At 44.1% G+C, this 16,691-nt stretch overlaps 1 protein-coding gene across 3 annotated transcripts in view; it reads left to right on the top strand.

The window, feature by feature from the left end:
- The window catches only part of ncoa2 (nuclear receptor coactivator 2), a 47,868-nt gene extending 34,564 nt beyond the window's left edge, over nt 1-13,304 (top strand). For 2 of the 3 annotated variants that reach the window (XM_079576194.1, XM_079576195.1), the window contains 15 exons: nt 88-186; nt 829-969; nt 1,054-1,201; nt 1,461-2,769; nt 7,703-7,892; nt 8,018-8,224; nt 8,304-8,480; nt 8,562-8,691; nt 8,778-8,940; nt 9,016-9,309; nt 9,510-9,587; nt 9,665-10,130; nt 10,772-10,949; nt 11,300-11,501; nt 13,118-13,304. In XM_079576194.1, coding sequence (XP_079432320.1) covers nt 88-186; nt 829-969; nt 1,054-1,201; nt 1,461-2,769; nt 7,703-7,892; nt 8,018-8,224; nt 8,304-8,480; nt 8,562-8,691; nt 8,778-8,940; nt 9,016-9,309; nt 9,510-9,587; nt 9,665-10,130; nt 10,772-10,949; nt 11,300-11,501; nt 13,118-13,129 — 3,794 coding nt within the window. In that variant the 3' untranslated portion in view covers nt 13,130-13,304. The remainder of the gene's footprint in view (nt 1-87; nt 187-828; nt 970-1,053; nt 1,202-1,460; nt 2,770-7,702; nt 7,893-8,017; nt 8,225-8,303; nt 8,481-8,561; nt 8,692-8,777; nt 8,941-9,015; nt 9,310-9,509; nt 9,588-9,664; nt 10,131-10,771; nt 10,950-11,299; nt 11,502-13,117) is intronic. The other variant, XM_079576196.1, reaches the window with a different exon arrangement.
- The last annotated feature ends 3,387 nt before the right edge of the window (nt 13,305-16,691 follow it).

Raw genomic sequence — 16,691 nt, forward strand, 5'->3', positions numbered from 1 at the left:
TTGTCTTTATCACTTATACCCTCTACGTCCTTTCCTCCCTGTTCCTTTTTGCTTTGTGTTTGTCTGTCCTATCTTTCCTTTCACCAGACTTTCAGTCGTGCCTGATATGTGTAGCTCGCAGGGTTCCAATGAAGGAGAGACCCATGCCCACACACGAGAGCTTCACCACCCGCCAGGACCTGCAAGGTATAAAACCAGCTACTGCTTTTATAGCACAGCAACCTGAACTTTTCACATTTCTGCTTATTGTGTCTCGGTTTAACACATGTTGCTGCTCTGTAGCTTTATACCGTAATGTTCTAAATGATTACAGCTCTAAATGAATAGATTCTTTAGTGCTTCATCCTACAGTCCAAACAATCATCAGGATAATCATAGAGCCCCACTGTGGAGCTGTGTAATCATTATTATATCAGTGTAGGCCCCGGGGACTGACTGTCTCACCCCTGTCTGCTCTCTGGGTGGTAAAGGATCTACCTGAAGACTATTACACACAATGACTGTGTTCCATATAGGCTTATGTACTTCACTCTCTCCCAGACTCTAATAATAAAATGCATCATTTTAAACTTGATGAATATAAGAAAATGTCAATATTACTTTTACTATGTTCATATAAGTTACACAAAAAGTTATCTCAGTCTCACTACATTTTGTTTCAGGTAATTTATTAATTTAAGGGGAAAGAAACTGTTATTTAAAAGCATTCAGTCAGTTGTCAGGCAACAGTTTATCTTTTTCTAGAGTAATTGTGTTCTATAAGCTTTTGTCATCACTGCATGAGCTTAAGTAAGACATCCCTAATCCTCTCGCCTCTCAAATGTTTAGGGAAGATAACCTCCTTGGATACCAGTCTGTTGCGAGCATCCATGAAGCCAGGTTGGGAGGATCTTGTGAGGCGTTGTATTCAGAGGTTCCATTTACAAAACGATGGCGAGATGTCCTTTGCCAAGAGACACCAGCAGGAAGGTACGTAAAGTAGGCTTAGAATACAACAATTTGATGTGCAGAAATGGCTGTGTGCTTTCAGTGACATGTTGATGTTGTCCACAGTGCTTCGTCATGGCCAAGCTTTCAGCCCCATCTATCGCTTCTCTTTGTCTGATGGGACCATTGTGTCGGCCCACACAAAGAGCAAACTGGTGCGCTCACCTGCCACTAACGAGCCTCAGCTCTACATGTCTCTGCACATTCTCCAGAGGTATGCCACACGCAGCACCTCCACCTGTGTTACACAGACCAGCAGCAGGAACTTTCACTTGGCTTATTACGGGTTTAGGCTTGTTAGCAACCTACAGCGCAGCCTGATAATTTTATTCAGTGTGCAAGGAACAGTCACAGTATATGCTACACTAAAAGCAGAAAAGATGTTTCCATACTCCAGTGTGCATACATGTTTAAGGTGTTCACATTCTTTATTCAGTGATATTTATTGCATGCATTTTGTGTTTTGTCTGAAGGGAACAGACAGTGTGTGGAATGGCTCAGGACATGGGCCCTGCTAATCAAGCCACTGGCATGGCTCCCAAACCAATGAACTCATCTACTCCCTCCATGACTCCTCCAACCCCGGGCAGTCTGCCGGGCGCGGGGCCTCAGGGCCAAGACTCTACCATCAGCAGTAACAGCACGCCTTTCTCCCCGCCTGGCTCTGCCGGACCTAGAGAACCAGCTGCCATGGGGGGGCACATGCCGGGCTATCGCTTTGGTTGCCCTCCACCACACAACCATATAGGGGGCATGCAACCACCGCAACAGGGCACTAACTGGAGGATGAACAGCCCCTCACGGGCCAGTCCCAGCCCAGCGGGAGGACCCCACCCTCCACAACAGAACTCTATGCTATCACCCAGACACAGGGGCAGTCCCGGGGGTGCCAGCAGCCCACGTGTCACTGGGGGCCTGCACTCACCTTCACCTGTAGGCATGTGTGGTGGAGGGCCTGGCAGTGCAGGTAGCAGTGGCACAGCTAGCAGCCATGCTAACAGCTACACAAGCAGCTCTCTTTCAGCCCTGCAGGCCCTCAGTGAATGCCATGGAGTGGGACATGGGACCTCTCATGGGCACACACTGGGGTCTCCAGACCGAAAGATCAGCTCCCCAGCCGGGGTCACGGCAGGGTCAGGGGGAAATGCACATCTCATGAATAAACTCGGAGGGGGTGGTACACCCACAGGTACAGGGGAATCATTCGCCCTACACAGCGAGGCAGGTGCAGGGCATACGGACAGCAGCCTCACGGACCCTAAAGAGGAGCGAGACATCGCCTCTGACGCCCATGACCCTCACAACCGTCTGCATGACAAGGGCCATACCAAACTACTGCAACTCTTGACCACAAAACCAGAGCCTCTGGAGACGCCCCTGTCTCCTGGAGATGGTAAGGACACGGGTAGAGGAGCTCACGCAGGGGGAAATACTCACGCCACATCCCTCAAAGAGAAACATAAGATCCTGCACCAACTCCTGCAGAACAGCACCTCTCCTGTGGACCTGGCCAAGCTCACGGCAGAAGCCACAGGGAAAGAGCTAGGCCCCGACCAACCCCAGGGCAGCGCTGCAGCTGCTGGAGAGCTCACCCCCAAACAAGAGCCTCTGAGCCCAAAGAAGAAGGACAATGCCCTGCTGCGCTACCTGCTGGACAAGGATGACACGGGTCTGAAGGATAAGGTTCCTAAGCTGGAGCCTGGGGAAGTGAAGGTGGAAGTTGGCAAACACCCTCTGGTCAAAGCAGAGAAACAGGACACAAGCTACGACAGAGCTGAACAGGTCAGTGGCCACTTAAACAATAGTTATAGTGTCTTTAGAAATGATCATCATCTGCTTTAGATTACTGTGGTTTGTCTTTAAAATGAGAAATTAGCCATGGCAGAGAAACTGGTTTTGTAACCTCTCTTTACACTGTTACAAAACTAAACTTTGTTACCCTGTTCTGCTCCACTTGCCTTCTCACTTCATATGATCTGGGTTATGAAGCAGATGTTGCTTCATCTCAAGTCCATGAAGAGTTCAGCTGCTGAATACACAAATGGACAGAATGCGCTCATGTCCAGAGACGCGTCCTAATGCATTTGATTAATTCATATTTTATCTCTGTACTCTAGCTTCAAACAGCTGTGACATTTGAAAGGAGCCCTTGTGGTTCTGCAGCCATTTGATCTTGATCACCATTGGCCAGTCTTAAGGTTTGGCACTGTGCTCAGGTCAGGTCTGGCACGGAGAGAGTGAAGGGAAAAGAAGCAAAGGAAAGCTAGCAAACTGCAAATTCACTATTTGTCCAGGACATAAAACACGTTGTCTCTTTGAACCTCTTATTCAAACCAGGATTTTATTTGATTAATTAAGAAATCATAATTTAATATTGTCTGTATTCCCCATCAGTCATAAATCACTGCATTGCTTTGATGTACAAGTACACGTTTGCTTTACAATTGTTGCAGTACTCAAGAGTGTAGATGTAATTGATCAATGCCGAAAAATACAAAATGCGTATATCAATTAATGTCAGCTTTATTTGTTAATTTAATGTTTAATTAAAAGCAATCTCCGTTTCCATTTGTTCAACTTAACAATGTAAATCTGTGTAAGAAAGCCGTCTCCCACATCGATGATACAGGGACTTGGATACATGGAGAGTATGTGCAGGATGCTTGTCCACTTGAGCAGTGGAGGAAGTGAGAAAGGTGATTGGATGGATAATGCGAGGCACTGTTGAACTGAACAAAGAGAAGAGAGATGAGGGAGGTGTAGATACCCCCAGGAGAGCGCAGCCTCGGCAGGCAGAGTGAAAATGATGAGCCATATGCTCCTGCATGTCCTCTCTGCTGCCATGGAGATAAAGGGGAGAGGGAGTGGTGAGGCTGTAGCACGAGCAACACACCGGGAACAATGGAGAATCCTGGCTGTAATATTTAGATGTATGTGGGCTTTAATTAAACTGATATCTTTGTGATGAACTCATTGAAAGTGATCTTTACTACTCATTGAATCATAACAGTGAGTGGCACCATACTCCATTCCCAAAGTCCTACTCAACCCACAGCATGGCTATTTGTCATCCCAGACTTAGCCAGGACTTCATTAAAAGCATCAGTGAGTGGGTGTGTATCTCCCTGGCATATCGCTGTGCAGTCATGTGTGAGAGCTCGCTGCACTGGTGAAAGTCCACTCCAGCCTCTCTCCACCAGCGTCACCCACAGCGTGCTGGCTGCCTCGCTCCCTCGCTCTTTGGCTGAATTATTGATGCGCACTTGTTAATTTCATAAGTGAATTCTACTTAAAAAACAACTACCAGAAATGAAATCAGGCATTGCTCTCAGAAAAAATCCAAAGGAAAAAAAACAACAGCCACAATATAAAGAACAATATAAACAAAATGCAGTGTTTCCAAGAGATGCTGGAACTATAGGGATCACTATTAAAGATGGTTCTTTTAGTAAGACGATCGTATAAGAAGATCGTATCAACCTTTTTCAAATACTATAGGGATTACTATTGATCTTAATTTTATTCCGTGTGGTTTCACAGACAGCCTCCCCTCTCAGATTTGGAGGATTTTTTAAAAAAAATTTTAGTGTTCCTACACATGTGTGAACACATGCAAAGTTATTTGTTCGAACTCCCAATAACCTTTTTTTTTTTTTTTTTTTACAATTTACAAAACAGGATGTTGAGACACTAGTTCTGCTCGCAGGTGATTTGTGTGCATTTTTAAAGAGCTGTAGCTCAGCAATGGCCCCATGTATATCTAATCCAGTCCAACTTTATTTAAAAGGTTTCCAAAGTGCTGCACAAACAAGGTACAATGTAAACAATAAAAATGTAAGAACTATAAAAACAGGTAAAATTAAATAAATAAATACCTGCCAAAAACAAAGGGATAGATTAAAAAATAAATAAAATTAAAAAGGACACAGAGGGCCACACAACTCACACAGTGTTAAAAGCCAAAGAGTAAAAGTGGGTTTTAAGACGAGACTTAAAACCCTCCACTGTGGGGGCCGTACAGACGTGGAGGGGCAGAGCATTCCGCAGCTAAGGGCCAACAACTGAGAGGGCCCTGCCCTGTATAGGGATAAAATATGCTAGATTGTAAGCTTTTGGATTCTTTTCCCCCAAACTGTCAGGGCCTCCACAGAAGTGTATTGAGTGATCATCCTCATATATAAGAAATTAGTTATTGGGATATGACCTTGCTGCAATAGAAACAGGATGTCCATCTGATAAAGGGTCTTTGAGTTAACTTCACAATGGAAGAAATCTCAAAAATGGCCCTCTACTCTATGCAGGCTTTGACCATGTTATCAACTACTGAGACACTTAAAATGCTTTCCCAGATAGAAGGCATATCAGTGTGTAGCTACACATGTGTAGGAACTCCTAAAAAAACAACAACATTGCATCCAAATCTGAGAGGGTCAACTGAATTTGGTTGATTTTTGAGAATCCACTTTTTGTAGCAAAACGTCTCTTGTTAAGTATTGTTTTGATGACGGTGGAAGCGGTGGAATTTGACATATTTAAATCAGCTGCTTACTTTCAGGCTCTGGGCTATGGCTTTATTTGTAGGAAATGCTAATATAACGGGCAGCAGAGGAAGGGAAGGAGAGAGTTCAGCTTCCTGACAGCTGGAGCATTAGGTTCAGTATATAAGAATATTGCAGTAATTCATATACATAAAGCTATTGCGATTGTTTTCTTGAGTAGAAGTACAGTATTGATCTTTCCACTGGCAGTTGACAGTAGCGTCAGGGCTGTGAGAACTTGCTCGAAGCCAATTAATCTTGCTGTATATTAGGGCTCCAATTAAATGTACCCCCGACTTCAAAACCTGCTATTTCAGCTTTGTCGGGCCCGGCTGAGATTTTGCTGATTTTGCTTTTGTCACCAGCTTTGGACAGTTGTGGTGTAAAGGCTCTTTTTGTGTTTGTGTGTCGCTTCTGCTTCACCCACACAGTTCTCAGTTCCTTTAAATGCCATGGCTGTTACTAGGTCAACGTGGCACTACAGTGCTACTGCCCCAGACCACGCTGACATCAGACACATGCTTAAACAAGACTCCGATTGAATGCAAGCCCGTGATATTGTCCTGTTGTTACTTTGATTTCTTAAAGCCACACTGCGGAACATCCCAGGTTATACTGTACGTCACAAGAAAAAATAAACTCCTTATGCTCCACTAGACGCAGAACATGCCGCTTTTTAAATTGACTGGCAGCTAAATATTAAAGCAGTGACCTCTCCATGGAAACGAGCTGGTGATGTCCCGCTCCCAGCAAAGTTAGGAGATGCAAGCCTGCTCAGTTAAAGAAGTTTTTTTTTTTTTCAACAAAAACATCGATATTGGATTAAGTAATACCTTTTGTGGCTTTAATAAATATAATTACCACTCATTAGGCCTAATGTTCTGTTCCAGGGAGCAATAGGTAATGAAGTCAAATTCAATTCCAAGTACAATTTTCTGTTTCAAATTTTGCATCTTCTTCCTGTCCCTCGAGCACTGTATTGAGTACAGTTATTTCTAATCCTAAACTGTGAAACCTGAAGCCCGGCCCTGTTTCATGGTACATCCGCTCGCATACATTGGAAGAAGTAGGTAATATGGATGGATGGAATATGAGCCCCTAATTGAAAAGGCAATGAGGGAAGTGAGCGCAACAGAAAGTGGGAGGAGAAGAAAAGGGCAAGGGGAGGAAGAGCCAACAGGAGCATTACATCACTCCTGACCTCATTAGGGCTTTTCTCTGTCCCACCGCCGCCCCCCCACCCGCTGCACCGCTCCCGAGCTCTCCCACATATCCGCTCTGAACTCCGGCCGCCAAGTGGGAACCATCAAAGCAGTCTGCGCCGTTTGTAAAGAGAGACGTGCAGTAACAGAGAGGCAAAAGGTCTTTAAATGTCTATATGTGGGTGTGAGTCTAATCATCCGTGATTGAAATTACAAGTAGTTTATATCGGCACTGACACTTGCTCGGAAAATGCGTGCTGTAGTGGTGCAACACTGAAAGTGGTGGTTGGTACATTTGTATTTATTTTTTCCACTTTTCAGTCTCAATCTGCAGATCTGTGTGTTTTGGTGCGCTGCTCTCTGGTGGCCAAAAGTGTTACTGCACTTTATTTACTTGTTATTTAGAAAGGCAGTATTTCAGATGGCATTTCTTGTTTTGAAAATGTGGTCTTTGAGCAGACCTGAGATTCTTTGTCAGCATTTAGAACTTTTCTTTCACTCATACTCTATTATGGGACATAATTTTTGGCTTCTCTCGGAAAGCTGTCAGTTTTATTGAACTTACTTAAAACTGTGTAATTGTGTGTATCAGCATAACCTTGTCATTATTTAAGATTTTCTGTCTGAACAGAGGCTAGCGGGTGGTTGTGAGAAGCCCAAGGCTGTGAGTTCAGCTGGGTTTGGCTCTCCAGCTGTGTACAGTGAGGGTGCACAGACGCTCTACTACGCACATAGTAATGTGTACTAACAGACTGCAGGGCAACATGGTGCACATTATTGTAGCTTCTGTGGGAAAACTAATCCTTTTGTTAATACTCCTTAAAACACCACAAAGCTTCCGTATCACATGTTGTTGAGTGTTATTAGATTTGCACCAGACCATTTGAAATGGCTGGAACTCCATGTAAAGTTAGTGTGCTTTTGAATATCTAAATTGGTGTTGTGTTAAATTTGTTGCATGTGCGGTCCCTGCAGCCATCAGAACTAGACGACATCCTGAATGACCTGCAGAATGCCCCGCCACTCTTTGGGGAGCAGCGGCCGGTGTCACTGCCCAGCCCCATGGACAAACAGAATATCATCAACGACATCCTGCAGATGTCCGAGGCCAACCCTGCCATGGTGCAGCAGCACAGAGCCATGGGACCAGGCATTAGCACAGCAAGTGAGTTCACATTACTCAAATCCACTAAAGCAGACCCTATTGAACATAGTGTGGCTTTTATGTGTTTATACTGTGTGAAGTACTGGGTAGTGCCTTTGTCTTAAAGCCCCTGTTTTTGCGTCTAGACTTCGCAGGCGTGAGACCGAACCAGCCCGGCCGAGCTCTGCCTGTCAGAAGTTTGTCTTTGGATATGAATGCCTCCCCACAGCAGCAATCATTACAGTATCCTATTAGAGCCACAAGTCCGTACACACTACTACAGCAACAGCAGCAGCAAGGCATGATGGGAGGTCACAACATAATGCCTAACCAAGCTGGCATGGTCGGAGCCGGTGAGTTTTTATTACCCATGATTGTGCAATTATTTAGCTAGCTTATTAGTATAATTTCTTAAACAATTCTTACACCCAGGACACCCAGGCCCACGGACAGCAGTACAGCACCAGGAGGGCTGGGGACCTGCCTCTGCCGCCCTCTCAGGGCAGCAGGGGCCCATGCAGGGTAGGATGGGCCCCACTCCTGCTCCAATGAGACCCAACAGCCAACCGGGGACAAGGCAAATGTTACAGTCCTCTGTGATGACAAATGGTGAGAGATGTCACTTTACACATTTTTCTCTTCAAGTTCAAAGTTTATGTGTCTAAACCATTCTTTTATATTTAATTTTAGCTCAATCAGAGATGGACATGGCTATGGTAGGCCACCATTTCTCACAGCAGCAGGCTCCTCCCAATCAAACCGCCCCCTGGCCTGACAGCATGATGCCTATTGACCAGCCATCGTTTGGGAACCAAAACCGGTATGCGTAAAAGAACAAAAAGATTACCATTGAGAAAGCGGAATACCATAAGTATTGGATCTAAAGATGCATGTGCTTTGTGACAGGTCGGTACATCCTGCGGCCCAGGACGAGCTTCTGTGCAGCACTGGTGATGGCGGGCCAGTGGACGAGGGTGTGCTCATGTCCCAGTTGTACACAGCACTCAAAGACTTTGATGGTTTGGAGGAGATAGATCGCGCGCTTGGGATCCCTGCACTGGTAGAACAGGTCTCCTCCTTAGGCACACTGACACTGACCTGGCTACAGATTTCATGACTCCACGTCTGCATGTTTCTGTTCCAGAGCCAGTCCATAGAGCCAGATCAGTTCCCGCAGGAGGCCTCAATGATGCTGGAGCAGAAGCCCCCCATGTACAACCAACAGTTTGGTCCACCGCAATCCCACATGGCCCAGAGGGGATATCCTAACAACCCCATGCAGGAGCCAGGCTTCCACCCCATGCAAGGCCAGATGGGTCCACGGCCGGGGTATCCCATGATGAGAATGCAACCACGTCCTGGTCTTAGGCCCGCCGGAGTTCCCAATCAGCCCAATGCACTACGCCTGCAGCTGCAGCACCGACTGCAGTCCCAGCAGGTACAGTGTGACAGAGGCTGTGTTTGCTCAGTGTGAGCACACACCAGCACTTGCATCATTATCCTTGAGGCTGACATTTTGGCAGCTTAATGTTTAATAAATAACACAGATCAGAGGGCAATATTTTACTTCTTTGTGTGCCTGTAGTTCATTGAAACGAAAAACATTTAAACTATATCGTTGTCTGCCTTGTCCAATAGAACCGTCAGCCCATGATGTCACAGATGAGCGGTGTCTCTAATGTAAACCTACCTCTTAGAGCCAGTGCTCCCAACCAGGTAAATGGTCCTTTTGAAAGACTTTCTTCTTACTATGTCTTCGAGTTATAATACTGACTGTGTCCACATGTGTGCAGGGGACCATCAATGCTCAGATGTTAGCCCAGCGCCAACGGGAGATGCTGAGTAATCACTTAAGGCAGAGGCAGCAGCAGCAGGTGCAACAGGCGCAGCAGGTCCAGCAGCAGAGGAGCATGGCCATGAGGGCTCAGGGTCTCAACCTGCCCCCCAACATGGCCGCGGCAGGCATGAGCAATGCCCGGATGCCCCAAGCCAACCCCCAGCAGTTCCCTTACCCGCCCAGCTACGGTACCAGTACAGGCCTGGCCTCGCCCCCTCCTCCTACCAGCCCCTTCTCCTCCCCTCTGTCCCCCAGCCTGCCTTCTCTGCCCCCCCCTCAGCTCCACATGCATGGCACCTCCTCTTCCTCCACCACCTCCTCCTCTCAGATGTTGATGGGAAACACAAACATGATGGGCGGACAGTACGGGGCCGTACTCAGCCCCCAAGTGCAGCACAGTGCCTTTCAGTTTCCCAACTCAGGTACTGCCTCAGACCAGCCGCCACACCTCTTAAGCCTGTGTGTGCCATGTGTCCATGTCGCGTCTCTAATTAGTCGGCCAATCATCTGCTTTTAGTCGCAGCTTCACTTGATTTTTATACCACTGTTTGCTCTGAAATGCTATTATCCGATTAACCTTAAAATGATCAACTTGTCTTCATTTGTCAGAATAGTTCACACTGGAACTACTCAAAATGGTGTCTGGTAAATTCACTACTTCTCCACCAGAGGGCATCCTTCGACCAATAATCAGCGCTCTGAAGAGACTGCCTCTACAAAACAGCTTATTTGAAGCTCTCATTTGATACCTAATAAAACGTGACTCCTCCTGAATGAAATTGTGTAGATTAATATCCCTGAATTTTCTTGTCTTAACTCTTTAGTTATAACCAAACATAATGCGTATATTAGCTATGTCATCTAGGTATCTGTTGTGTTCTTTCCCAGTCCTCCAGTGTCCTTGCTTGTTGCTTGTGTGCATGTATTTAGCTTCCAGTGCTTGTGAAATGGAATCCATTTTGAACTGTCTGATCCCAAGTAACGCCCACTAACAAAAGCCCTACCATTTTTGTTAAAGTGTTTATTTGTCACGCTGATGTGCTGTTGTGGTACTCCCCCTCAGGTATGAGCCAGCAGGCAGAGGGAGGATTTGGGGGTCCCGGGACACCTCAGAGCCCACTGCTGTCTCCACGTATGACACACGCCCAGTCCCCCATGATGCAGCAGGGCCAAGCAAACACCGCCTTCCAGGGCTCCCCCGACTTGAATGGCTGGCCGCAGGGAAACATGCCAGGAAATGGGTAAAGAAAAGGCCACTGCGTCTCTCCAGCACATCCAAAAGATTCTCAATAGTCACTCGGTATACTAGTATAATCTTTGGTATGTGCAGAAGATTTAAAGAACTTAAGTTAAAATTTCTGCTTTCTGTGAGAATTAACATTGTGACATGTTTGTGTAAACAGCAAGTCCATCCCATTATCAAAGCTAAAGAAAAGACCGAAAAATAACTTGGGCTTAGTTTCATTTAAATGCTGTTCTGAGAGCACATAAAATAAAATGTTCAATATGCTCCGTGTGCTCTTCGATTGTACAAGCCATTGCTGATCCATCGACAGAAGAGTGAGGCCTAACTCTGTTTTTTGCTCTCCAGTATGTTTACGCAGCAGCAGCCCTCGCCACAGTTTCCCCAGCAAAACAGCGGCAACATGTACAACGGCAACGGCATGAACCCCATGGCCAGCAGCATGGCGCCAGGCGGGATGAGCAGCATGGGGCAGATGGGGGGGCAGATGAGCAACACGTCGATGGGCTCTGGTCCCTCCCCCGGGTTACCGTCAATGGGCCAGGAACAGGTACGTGTACTTCAAAGTGTTTTGTTCAAGTGTGCCTCATAATGTTTTTTTTTAACTGTTTTTGGAAACTTGTAAAATTTTAGCACAAGACAAATGGACGTCATGTAGATTTACACAGCGATCCAGGGAACAAGAAAACTAAAAGGTTCCCTCCTACTTTCTCCAAGTTGTCTGCACACTATGTATCCGATCGTAAGAGTCTTAAGTGTTTGGGCACACTTATTGAACTTACTTGCTGTGCTAGTAAATAATTTACTCAACAGTCGGCATTCTGGTTCTTGCCCTGAACTTACAGGACAATGATGTAATTAGCAGTGGGCACTTTAGAGCCAGACCATTTAGACATTATAGACTGATGTCGGGTCAGGGAGGTCACTGGCTAGTCTCAAACTATTACACGCTTTTCTACATATACATATGACATACCACTCAGTATTGTCGATTTAAAGGCTCAATATAATGCTTTAGAACTTCTTTATCTGCTTTAGCCTTGATGTTATTTCTAGTTTAACTTAAGATAAGGTATGTGTCGAGAAAATATCCTTACGTACAGTATGTAATACTGTTGTATAGTATTACATAAAGTGGCCGTTAGAAAAATACAGCATAAAACATATTTGCGACTGAAACGGGTATGGACAAAAACCTTCCATTCAGCTCCTTCCACTGGGCTTTCACTCACCCCACTGTGACCCCCCTTTTTCAAAAGAAGTTCCCACGCCCCACCCTGTACTACAGTCTACCAGAGGGCGCACTTCCTCCTTTTGTACACCATGACCGGGGCAGCTGTACGGTTTAAACAAAACATACAAATAAGATATGTACAGGCAAAGATGCTAATAAGTTAGAAGAGAGTTTGGCTATAGACATGATCAGAACAAGTTTGGTGAAAGGAGGAGCTTCATAGTACAGGATGTGTGACAGATATCGGAGTGTGGGCTGGCGTTTTGAGTGCGGAAGAGGGAGACAGACTAAATATACATGATCAGAGAAACCCGTTTGACTAAAACAAAAACCTGTCCAGATGTGTTTTTGATGAGGGTTATAAAAACTCAATTTTGCATGTTTTAGAACACGCAATAATAATATTAAACATCAGGGTCATTCTTTCATTTGTATTATCACTTCATGTAGCATTCAACACTGTTATCCCTGAGGCTTTTAAGCCCAATAAAACCCCATTAATATTTAACCAAGGTGCCGCTGTTTGATAGTCTGCACTTGAAACTGCAAGACACCAGTTTATCTGACCGTTGATTTATGTCCTTTGCCGCTTTACAAAAATATATTGGCACTTAGATTATTTCAATTATTTACCGTTTGGCCATTAATTGTTTATCAGCAGAAGTTAATGCTCTTGAAGCTTCGGCCATGTCAATGGGGACACAAACTGCATCACCTATATGTTAATACTGGCAAGCACAACATCCTCAGAAAAAGAACACCAATGTCTAGTCACCAACAAAAAAATCCAAAGCCCTTTGTAGATTGATTTGATAGAATGTTATTACATTGTCGTAACCCTGTATTAGTTCATAAATGTAATCAATGTCACCAAATAATATGGTTATTTAGCATAGTGGGTGAGCTGATGTAATTTTGCTCTTCTCTTACAGAAGTACTGTTGACCCTCATGGAGTCGAGGACTTAAACCTCAGTGAAGAGCTGGTGCAAGGAGCCCTTTAAAGACTGTATAATTATGTAAAACCCACTGGCCCCTTGGACCAGCCAGGCCGTGCCCGGCCCGCCCCCGCCCAAGATCAAATGGGCCCAGTCCTAACAGAGGGTGGGGGTGTGGTCCCTGCAGAAGAGAGCCCCATTTTGAGCCAGTCTGTCTGCCTGTCCAGCCGCATTCACCGTAGAGTGACTTACCGTAGGCCTCCCTCCTGGCGTGGGACACTGACTGAGGGGCAGCGGTGGCTCGGGTCCCTCCTTCTGATGAATGTATTCCTCTCAGTGGACAGCGGCCATTCACAATCTCATCTCAAAAATGATCCACACTGATTTTCGCTGATGGACCCTCACTTTATTTTCCACAAAGATGGAAAACAGCAGCAAAGACTTGGGATTCTCAATTATGAACTGAGCTGTTTTGCCTTTTCGTTCATGATTTTAACCTGATTTTATTCTGGTTTTTGTTATGTTTTTTTTTTCCTGTGAGAATCAAATAATGAATGAAGATATGGTTGAAAAAACACAACTAAGATTAGATAAATTTAGTGCAGAGGTTTATATAGTGTATTAAATTAAGTTTTATTTTTCTGTATAGACTCATTTTAATTATTTTAGATGATTGTTTATCCTTGTAGCAATGAGAGAACTATTTCTAAAAGTGTGAGCGAGGCACTTTTTAAAAAATAAGTTTAACAGTTACAGTGGTTGTATTCTTTCTGAGAAGTCTATTATTAACCTTGATCAATGGAGTATACTTTGGTCCTGTAGTTTCAGAAGATGTCGAAATCAAATACAATTACAGAGATTGTACATATGATGAGTAAAGCTTTTTTCTATTTATTTTATTCCTTAGGGGGGGGGGTCCTCTGTCTGGTCAGATCTGCCCTCGATGTGGGGCAGGTTTGTTTTGTTTCTCGGGGTGTGGGACAGGAGCCCATGATGTGCTCTGGCGTCCCGGTACGGTATACAGACAGGGGCGTGGGGGGGGTGGGCGTGGGTAGCAGATTGGGAGGGGGGGATTGTCAAGAGTTGTGTGGTGTATACATTGTACAGATTTACCGCTTTGCTTCTCTGCCTTTAGCATAGAGCGCCACGAAAAGCTTAAACAAAAACAAAAAAACAAAAAAAAAAGAAATCGACAGGACAAATTGAACACAGCCATATGAAAATCTGAAGTGTGCTTTCTATGTCGTCTGGAGCTGCTAGTCGCAAACTGTTTCTGGTGTGATGTAAAAATGAGCAATAATGATTACTTGAGAATCTCTTTGCGTTTTTTTTTTGTAATTTTTGTACAGAATCTTGAATTACGAGGACACGTATAGATACAGTACTAAAAAAAAAAAAGTTAGTTTTTTTTTTTTTAAATCGCAGTTTGTACCAAGAACGATTTAACATCCACGCATACGTTCCTATATTATGCAGCGCTGGTCGGAGGGGGGGGGGAAGTAGTTCGATGTCGCGCTCTCCCTACCACCAGCGGTTCATTAATCGCAGAGGTCACTTAGCCATATTTTGAGCTCAGGCAGGAAGTTCAACTACTATCAAAGAGTTGCTCTCAGTTTGACCTTCACAAAGATATCAAGTCACTTTTCTCTAACCTCAAATTTTCTGCAAAACTTTTTTATATATATGAGGTATTTTAAAAAACCCAGGACTAGCGTGAAGCAAGCCAAATATTCAATACTTTTTAATTGGACTCCATGTTCATTGTTTTTGGCCCATGACAACAAATGGATTGAAGTCACTGGATGGGGGAGGGGGGGTGAGACGCGTCGGACGGAACCATTCTGAATGTATTGTCACAGAAGTCTCTGGAGGCGTGTGCGGCGACGCGCAAAGATGGCCATTGTTATTGTGAAACTGTACCGATTATTATGATCTGTAGCATCGACTGCACGCATTTCCCTCATCATCACTTTTTTGATAAAAATCCAATCGTGAAATCCAGAGGAGCTTCGCCTTTTTTTCTTTTTTTTTTTCCTCCGAGCCATTTGAAAGAGTGAATTCACATGCGCGCGCCCTTTGCAAAATTTCCAAAGATTGTCACCATTTTGAAAAAGCCATGTGGTAGCAGTGCATTTTTAGCATTTATAATGAGGACGGGGAGCAAATGCTGAAACTTTGCCCCTTATATGTACAACTGTTCAGGCCACTAAATACAGAACTATTTTTCCGCTTATGTTTTTTGGAGATGCCCTTTTGTATTGTCTGCCAATTTTAGAGCTAAGATGCAACCTTGAAATGCTGAAAAGCCCTAGCATATTGCCTTAGATTGTTCGTCTTTGTTCTTGTACATTACAGTTGTGTCTGTATAAATTTGTATAATGACTTGTGTACAATATTGAATGGTTGCTGAAGATGGTCGCACACGATCCGTCTCTGTCATAGCTCTTGTGTAACTTTTTTTTTTTTTCCTCTTTCATTTTCTTGTCACTGTTGGGTGGTACATCTATTATCTGAAGGGATACTGAAGCAATATGTAAAATACTCTATGGACTTTCTGATTGGAAAGCTTAATGTTGTGTTTCCCCCGACATCTTTTTTTTTCTTCTTTTTCTGGCATTGTTCACAGGAGTCACATTGTACATCCACCTGTAGTGTGTGCGTGTTTGTGTGTGTGTGTGTGTGTGTGTCTGCGTGCGAGTGCGTGTGGGTGTGAGCGTTTTATGCAAAGTTAGAGCATATAAGACAAGTTCAAACCACAGTTATGCAAGTTGTGAACTAATATGGCTTCGCTGATGCTATTTGCCTTGTAAATAAAGAATTCTGTTATTACAATAATCCTGTGTGGTGCTCCGATTTTGTGTGTGTGAACTATAAGGCCACCCCATTACAATGTACAGCAATGAAACATTTGGGAAAGTAGCTTAGTGCTCAATACATGGACAATCACCGGTAACACCCGTGGAAAATAGATCTCTATTCTATATTCTAAATATACTGCATATTCACACATGAATATCAAAACGAAAAATGTTAAAATCTCAAGTGGAGTTTTAACAGGACACGTGCAAAAATGACATGAACAATTATAGTTACAGGCTTACAGTATCTGTATCATAACATTTGGATCGAGGCAAAGAAGCCATTGGCCTGGGTGCCCAAATTGTGTAGTCACTGTATTGTAGTCACAACAGTTTATTCAAAACCAATGTCTCTTGGTTAAACTCTGACAAGGTCAAAACATGAAACTGTAATAAACAATAAAGAAAAGTTGATTTCTTTCGGATATTCTTTTTCGTTTAAAAGAAGTTCAAAAGAAGTCATGCTCTTATGCGTAAATGTTGACACTGACGCATTCTGTCTCTCCTGTTGCAGATCAAAATAAATCTGCCTTTAATTGATTTCGAGTTGTTTTTATTCTTTGTTTTTGTTTCGTGACAGTAATTTCCCACAATTTCCTTTTAAACCTTTTGTCGATACCATAACACCAACTCTTCTCTCATGCGTAATTCACAATCTAGTCATGAATAAGAAAAGCGCTTCCATTTCATTAATTCAATCAAGATATGGCCT

Source organism: Gobius niger (assembly GCF_951799975.1).
Source record: "Gobius niger genome assembly, chromosome: 18".
Lineage (NCBI taxonomy): Eukaryota > Metazoa > Chordata > Actinopteri > Gobiiformes > Gobiidae > Gobius > Gobius niger.